Source organism: Strix uralensis, chromosome 33 (genome assembly GCF_047716275.1).
Source record: "Strix uralensis isolate ZFMK-TIS-50842 chromosome 33, bStrUra1, whole genome shotgun sequence".
Classification (NCBI taxonomy): Eukaryota; Metazoa; Chordata; class Aves; order Strigiformes; family Strigidae; genus Strix; species Strix uralensis.
This window is the reverse complement of record NC_134004.1, coordinates 2,657,606-2,665,863: the sequence shown is the minus strand read 5'-3', so window position 1 is coordinate 2,665,863 and position 8,258 is coordinate 2,657,606. Positions and strand designations below refer to the sequence as shown.

The window sequence follows — 8,258 nt, the reverse complement described above, 5'->3', positions numbered from 1 at the left end:
CGGCGCGGCAGCGGGGGAGCGGCCGGGCAGCAACGGACCCTCCGCCGAGGCTCCGGGGCTGGTTTGGGGACGCGGCCGATGAACGCGGGGGTCGGAGGGGCCGCGTTGGGGTCTGCGGGGCTCCGGTTCTGCCCCAGAGCCGGCCCGGGGCTGGGCCCCCTCCTCCCGAAGCGCAGGAGGCCCCCAGACAGCCCCGACGGCAGCACCACATACCTCTTCTTTACTATTCCGGACTCGGCCGGGCTTTTCCTCTCCTTGGTTTTTCGGAAGCCGTCGCCGCTGAACTCAGGATAAACCTATTTATTATTTTCCCGTTCATCCGTCCCTGGACCAGCGACGCAGCGAGCGGGGCCGGAGGCGCCTCGGGATCCGGCTTTCCGGCGTCGGATGCACGAGCTCCCCCATCTACCCAGAGGCTCAATTATTATTTTTTTGGTTTGATTGCTTTTATTGTTCCTAACAGAAATACCTCGGGCGTCTTCGGAGCAAAGCAGCCCCCTCGCACGTGGCACGACCAGCCCGGCGGCGATGTCCTTGATTGGGGAGGGGGGGAGCGGGGGGGGGGGACACAAAACCGGGGGGTTTTGGAGTAAAATACTGTAGATGATTGTTTAATATCCTAGACTTGGTTTTTTATTTTTGTAAGGTATGTAGTATTTTTTTTGTTTTTTCTTTTTAACTACTCAGGAAAAGAATTACCTCAGAAAAAAAAAAAAAGAATGTGTTTTTAAAAAACTCTTTTTATCTTCTCAGAAAAGGAAAAAGAGATTTTTAAGAGTTTTCAGACCTGGGACAGAGCTGCCTCGTTCGTTTGCTTCCAAAAGGGGTGGAGGAAGAAAGGAAGAAAGAAAAGAAAAAAAAAAAAAAAACAAAACTTGAAGCTGTTACAAAGATGAAAGTTGAATGTATTTTGGGTGCTTTTCACATATATTATGCCATAATTTTATTTTAATTTTTTTTTTTTTGACATTGTTATTGTAGCGTTTGGTGGAGTAACGTGTCTTCAACGGAAAGAGTCTTAGTGCCGTAGTTTGGGAGCTGTCGCGAGCACCACTTTTTGGGTCAGGCTGGGTCTGTCACCCCCCGGCATCTCCCCGGGTGTGGGGAGGGGGCACCCACCCCTGCGCCGGGCCGGGGGTGGGGGGGTGGGGGGGTGTGGGGGGGGTGGATCCTCCTCCCGGTGTCAGTTTTGCACTGGGGATGGGGCCGGGGGTGACGAAGCCGCTGCGAGGGCGTGGCGCTCCCTTTTCACCTGAAATAAGGGATTTTTGGCTTCTCCCCGCGGTCGCCACCTCTGAGCACCGAGAGGCCCCAGCAGAGGCTGGTGGGGGGGGCCACAAAATTTGGGGAAATCATTTTTCCCCCCCAAAATAAGTCGAGCAGGGCCGGGCTGTGGTGGCCACTGAGGTCAGGACACAGCCCTGACCCCCCCCCCCCCTTGCCGACCACCATCAGGTGCAAAACTGCGTGAGCCCCCTGCACATCCCCCTGACCCCCCCCCCCCGCTTCGTATCACCGGGTGGGCTTGGCTTTTTTTTCCCAATTTAAAAAAATATTAATTTGTTTGTTTGTTTGTTTTTTAGAGCTCTATATTGTACCGGGGGAGGCAGCTGCTCCGGGGCCACCCACTGGCGCCGGCCGCTGCTCAGAGCAGCCCCCCCATAACCTCAGGGTCTGCTTGCGGGGGCTTCCCCCCCCCCCCCATCGCAGGAGCGAGGCGTCTGCCAGCTTTGGGATGTTTTCCCACTTTTTTTGCAGTTTTCCTGTAAGCGTGCACGGGGGCGTGCAGGCAGCTGCCTGCAAAGGGCATTACCGGGGCAGACGCCCCCCCCCCTCCCTCCCCTTCCTCCAAAAAGTGGTACTGGGTTCCTGAAGACTTTTTATTATTATTATTATCATATTTGACTTTGTACACTCTCTGTAACCATTTCTACCTCATTTTGCAACATATTGTACATGAAAGTATTTAATTCATGTCTTATTAATGTCTGAAAAAGAAATGCTTTTGAACTGTAATGGTCTACCTCAAGAAATGCTGTATTTTAAAAAGAAAAGTATTACACAGTATTAAAGAGATTACCTGAACTCCCGGCTGAGCCTGCAGCACCTTCTGCCAGCCCTTGGCCCCCCCCCGCGGCTTTTTCAGCCCCTTGGAGGGGTCCTGGCACAGGAGGGGGGTCTCAGGGGGGGGACTGAGGGGACAGGAGGGACATGGGGTTGGGGAAGGGCATGGGGGGGGGGGTATTGCAGTCAGGGGTATTGCAGGAAGAAAACTCCTTGTTAGGGGTGTTGAGGGGGTCCAGGTGTGCCCCTCCCCTCATTGGGGGGGTCCAGGTGTGCCCCATCTCTCGTCAGTGGTGCTGGGGGGTCCCTCGTTAGGGGTGATGGGGCCCAGCTGCGCCCCTCCTCTCGTTAGGGGTGATGGGGCCCAGCTGTGCCCCCTCCCCTCGTTAGGGCAGAGGCACTGGGAGGGGCTGGCTGAGGTCCTGCTGAGGTGGGGGGTTCCTGCTGTAAAGGCCCCCCCAGTTTTGGGGGGCTCATGGGGGGCTGAGGCATGTTTGGCTGCGGCTGGCGAGGGCCCATCCAGCACCCGCAGGTACAGGGGGTGCGAGGAGTGGGGGGGCCTGCGAGCATTGTGGGGGGGTGTCAGGGCTGGCCTGGGGTTGGTTTTCTCTTGGTTGGGTTGAATTTTCAGCTTTTTTTAAGCTGAATTATTCCCATTGTGCGCTGCTGCTCCCCCACCACTCATTTCTCAAAGTTTTATGTAACTCCTGAATTACGGAGCATTCGTTTATCTTGTGGCATCCCCATCCCTGTTTCTTTTTTTTGTGTGTGTGTGTGAAGTTGTGTCCTTAGATAACTTTGTATCCTGAAATCAGTTAGTTCAGTTAAATCAGCTCCCTCACATCCTGGGCAGCTTCTGAGCACTTTGCTCCAGCGGGGAGCAGCGAGAGCTGCGACATCAGTGACGGGGGAGTCCCTGCGGCTGCCCCCCGCCCCTGGTACAGGTGCCCCCGTTAATGAGTTAAGCTCATTAGCAATTACAGGCGAGCAGCCTGCTGGAGAGGGACCCTGTGTCCCAGAGCAGAAATAATTGTGGCAATGAATGCAGCGTTTTCAGGGTGTTTTGCGGGGAGGAATTGGGTCCTGTGCCCCCCAGTACGGGCGGGGACGTGGTGGCATCCCTGGCTGGTGGCCGGGAGGTGCCGGAGCCTTTGTGCTGGCGCTGGCGCATCCGGAACAATGCGGCAGCTCCGGCCTTTTATCGGGACCCCCGAGGTTACTGCGCTATGAATAAATTACTTGGTGGATGGGCTGCAGAGTCACGAGCCGGGAAAATGGGAGGAAGGCTCCCTCCTCCTCCTCCTCCTCCAGCAAAGGGAGAAGCTTGGCTCCTCTCCTCCTGCTGTGAGGGCCACTGTGCACATCCCTGCTCCCAGACCCCGTCCAAGCTCGTTATCCCGCTGGGAATGACGGTGTCTGGCCACGCTCTGCCCGCCGCAGCCCAGGAGAAAGCCAGGCTTTGCAAGGCCTGGTCTAGCTGGGACATGCCGGCGCAGGGAGGAGAGGCAGCTGCTCCCTGGCACCTCGGGTTATTAAAATGAATTTGCAGCTGGACTCCGACCTTCCGGAGTCTTAATCCACAAAACCTGTGAAATCTGCGCCCAAATCTGGGCCAAGTCCTGTGCGGGACTCGCCGGGCTGACGGCGCCAGCATTCCGCATCCTTCCCCGGCGCGGCCACGCGCGCCGCTGTCCCCCTCGCCGGGACGGTGGGACACGCATGAGTGGGGAGACCCTGGAACCCCCCAAGAGATGCTCTTTTGGCAGCGAGGGTGGGGAGGAGCATTTCCAGGGGTGGCAGCAGCAAGGGGATGGCGGCAATGGTGTTAGTCCTGAAAGCTGGCACTCTTAGAGAAAAAAACCAAACCACCCCGTCATCGGTGCCAAACTGAATATTAGAGGGTCTGGCTGGCAAAAGCCGAACGGGACCGTGTGCTCGGTGCTGCTCCTCCCGGCAGGGCTGCGGGAGAAGGGACCCCCCTTCGCGTGGTGGCAGGAGCGGAGCAGCGTTGGCTTGTTTGAGTCCCCTTCTGTAGCAAGATTCAACGAGGGTATCGAGGAAAAAGGGTCCCCTTAGAAAAGCCGCCGTGACAGCTGCTGGTTCGGGGTGTTCCTGCAGAATTTATTTTTGGGTTTGATGCTGGACTTGTAGCCAGGGGGTTTATGCGGAAACTGGGTGGCTCTGAGCCTGTTTGATGTCACGGTTTGGCTCTCAACAAGGCAGAAAACCCTGGAAAATTCTCCTGCGAGCGCCCATGGAGCGGGGTCGGGGGGGGGGCTGAGACCTGGCATGGGGGAGAAGGACCCATCCTCACCCCCAAACCCCACCCTGGCGGGAGGCGTTTGCTCGTGGCTTTGGGCCTTCGCGGCCGCAGTTTCCCATCTTCTCCTTCCTCACACTCCTGAAGGAGCTCACGGGTCCCTTCCCTCCGGCCCGGGGACGTGGGATGCGTTTTGCAGCAGCGGTGCTGTGGTTTTCCACCCCTGGAGCATCACGGGTGTCTTGAGTGGGGTCTTAAAAATCCTCGTGGCAGGATGAGGCCCTCAGGCTCCGGCTTTGCCATTTTTTATTTTTTTTTTTTTTTTTTTGGAGGATGCTTGGGGGAAGGATGGGAGCTGGGAGAGGCAGAAGGCAGCGATGGAGGATGGAGCCCCATAACACAAGCCCCTGCAAACCTCCCGGCCGGGGAATTGCTCCTTCTCCTGCTCTTTGGCTGCTTCCTCCGGCCCCGGGTACCAACGCCGGCCCCGGCGCAGCCCCGGGCCCCTCCACGCTGGGGCTCTTTGGGGAGATCCGGGGAAATCGCAGCTTTATCGCCACCCCGATGAAAAAGCGGGTGCGCTGGTGGCGCGTGGCCGGGGCTGCATTGCCACCTCGTGGTTACGGGGTCCTCGCCCGATCCTCCAGCAAAATCATTTCGGTTCAACTCGACTCAGCCCCATCGATTTGGGGGGGGGAAGAGGGAAACGCAGGTTGCCAGCGGGGTGGGGGGGGCTCCATACCCCCCTCCTCGGGGTGGGAAAGGGGAGCTGCTGCCACGGGGCGTTCGGGAGATGGAAGAGGCTGGTGGAGACGCCCCAGGGGCGCAGCGGCCGTTGTCCCCCATCCCCGCCCCTACGAACATGCCGGGAACAGCCCCGGCCCCCACCCAGCCGGGTCCCATGGGCACAGGATGCTCCGGGCGTGGGAAGCGAAGGCTGTTGTGCCTGGCTGCACGGACGGACGGACAGATGGACGTCAGTGCCAGTGCTGAAGTTGCCCTGAAGCTCCCCACAGGCAGCATTAAATTTCCAGCCCTTTAGTTTGGTTCTGCTGGTAATCGAGGGACCATTTAGTCTGTCCCCGCGTCCCTGACCCGTGTTTGGTGCCCAGACGGACTGTTCGGATGGGCTGAACTGGAGGAGGGGTGGGGGGGATGCCGGGAGGGACGCCAGGAGGTGAAGGGCTGAGCTGAGGCCTAGACTAGACATCTTAAACTAGATGATCTTCAAGGTCTTTTCCAACCTAGATGATGATTCTGCAGGGTGCAGCAGTGCGGGGAGGAGATGCTCAGTGCTGGTGGGGGGGACACGTGACGATGCGCTGGGAGACAGGAGACGTGTCCCTGGAACACGCTGGTTTGTGAGGTCAGACTGGGGGGGGGGGCGGGGTGTGTCTGTGTTCCTGGGCCACCCCGATGCCGAGGGGCACCCAAGCAATGCTGGCACCCGTAGGACTCATCCTGCTCTTGCTGGCAGTGGGTGGCGGGTGCGAGGACACGGTGGCAGCCAGCGTGGGCCGCCACACCATGAGCCGAATTGCGGAGCTGCTGTCCCTCTCCGAGTGCCGCCGGCTCCGGAGGCAGCTGGTGGGGCCCGACGTGGACCTTGGGGAGCAGGAGCTGGAGCAGCTCTCCGAGGAGAACAACCCCATCCGCCGCCGCCGCCGCCGGGACCTCCGTGGCCCCACAGGATGCTCAGAGGTTCTACAGAGCTGGCTGGAGACGGCAGGAGAGGTGACGACCTGGGACCGACTGGCCCGTGGCCTCCGCCAAGTCGGTCGCCCCGACGTCGCCCGGGAGCTGGGGAAAAACCTGAACCAGGACAGGAGCCTGGAGCTGCGGAAGAACGTGGAGGAGTACGGCCGCACCATGCGGCACCATACCTCCTCCCTGCTGCTGGGGGGCAGGCGGCATGGCAGGGTGCGGGGCAGGAGGGCCCCCGACAGGGACCTGGGGGACCTGCGCTTCGAGAGGCGGCCACCCCCCCCGTACACTCGCAGCCTCCTGGGCTGGGTTGGCCCCGTCATCTTGGGCATCCTGGGGGGCTTCCTCGCCTCCATCCTCTTCACCATGGCCACCATGTGCTCCTGCCGCTGGGTGCTGGGATTGGACGCTGCCTGAAATTGGGACGTCACCTGAATGGGAGCATCTTCCAGAAACTGCTGGAGGGAAAACAAGACCCAATAAAGCCTCGTGGAGGGGCTGAGACCCGGAGATTGGCCCTGTGTGTTCTCCTGGGCAGGGAGGGTCCTGTCCGTGGCTTGGGTGGGGCTGGAGCACCCGGGGCTGGATGTGCCACCAGTGATGGCTGCGCTGGAGACGTCCCCGGTCGTCACTGGATGCCAGAGGGCCCCACAGCAGGGACGGAGCCGGGCAGAGCCCCTCAGCCACGTCCTCACTGCGGCCCCACGTACCCCAGCGTGGGGTCTCCCCAACTCCTGGTCTCCCCCCTCCCAGGCAGGGAGGGGACACAAACTCTCTGCTGGGTTTTTATGCTAAGCCAGCACCTGGGGTTAAGTATTCCTGGGCGAGAGGTTAATTCTAATGCCAGTGACCTGGCTGGGTGTTGGGGTAGGGGTGTTTTGTGCTGCTTGGAGCTGTTCTGGGCGACATCTGTGGCTTTCCTGAAGCCAGGAGCTGGGTGTGCTGAGGGGCCATCGAGCTGCTGACGGTCTGGGGGCTTCGCTCCCTTCTTGGTCTGTCTCTTGCTGCGGGTTTAGTTTTTTCTCACCATTTCTTAGCCAAGGAACTTCTGTGAAGTAACTAAAAGCCGCAGGCTGTGTGTTACAGGGAAGCTCGGGTGGGGTTTGTGTTGCTGATGGGGCTGGGGAGGGCAGGATGTGACCCGCTGCTGCGCAGGGAAAACTGCAAATATGGGGATGTTTGCGCGTGGCGCTCGCTGCCTCGCTGGCTCTTTGTGTGTGACAGTGACAATCCTAAACCCACAAAAGCTGGAGGTCCCAGGTGATGCTGCCAGGTCCAGCTGTGCCCAGGGAGGGCATCCCCAGGCCCCCGCTGCAGCATCTCTGCTGTCCTGGAGTGTCTGTGGCCTCTCCCCGCTGCTGAAATCAAACCAGGGCAATGAAAAGGCGGGAGGGGGGGGACGGGGGACGGGACACACAGACCCAGAGTGCTTTGGCTCTGATTATGGCCATCTGCATTCCTGTAATTAGAATTAAAACCTGTATTTTGTGTCAAGAAACGGCTTGCATCAATCCAACCAGCTAGCAGTGGCATGCAAGTATCGGAGAAGAAAGGGAAGGAGAAATAACCCTGAGTGCGGCTTTAAAAGACAAGTGAAACAGTGAACTATTTATGTAATACTACTTTTTTTTTTTTTTTTTTCTTTTTCTAAATGAAATTGTACCCACTGCACCAGCGCAGCCAGTTCCTGGCACAGACGCTCCTCTCGGGGCAGCTCCTGACCGTAAGCAAAGCTCAGGGCTCAGCAACCGACCCCCTCGCGCTGCTGCCGGCCCCGGGGGGGTTGAGTCGTGGCTGGGGGGGGTGAAAGGCTGTTTTGCCACCAGCCGCCGCCGTCCTCCCGCGCTGCGACGCGTCCGCCTCGCTGAGCCCGATGAGCAGCTCGCGGCCCGGCGGGGATCGGAGCTGGGAGGGTGCCGTGTGTCTGGTGGTGGTAGAGCTGGAAGGGACGGCGGCGTTTACTCTGGAGCGGAAGGAGGGATGGGCTGCCGACAGCCAAAGGTGCTGCTCAGGGGCTGCAGCTCTCCCTGGAGCGGCGTGTGTTCGTGGGGGGAGGCCAACGCGAGGCAGCACGCGCGGAGCGGTTGTGGCAGAATCCGTCCCCTGATGCAATTTAGCCCCAATACGCCCTGTGAGCTTTGCGTCGAGACCGTGGGGCTTTCGACGCTGTGACTTTTCTTCCCAGGTTTGGAGCCCGGGTGCTCCTTCAGGGCAGGGGCTGGATCTGGAC

The 8,258-nt window shown here is 59.5% G+C and overlaps 1 protein-coding gene across 1 annotated transcript; it reads left to right on the top strand.

The window, feature by feature from the left end:
- The first annotated feature begins 5,740 nt into the window (after positions 1 to 5,740).
- On the top strand, positions 5,741 to 6,445 carry TMDD1 (transmembrane and death domain 1). The gene has a single exon (XM_074853997.1). The coding sequence runs from the start codon at positions 5,741 to 5,743 to the stop codon at positions 6,443 to 6,445; it is 705 nt and encodes a 234-aa protein (XP_074710098.1).
- The last annotated feature ends 1,813 nt before the right edge of the window (positions 6,446 to 8,258 follow it).

Coding starts and splice junctions, on each gene's coding strand:
- TMDD1 (XM_074853997.1), top strand. CDS start 5,741: ATGCCGAGGGGCACCCAAGCAATGCTGGCACCCGTAGGACTCATCCTG.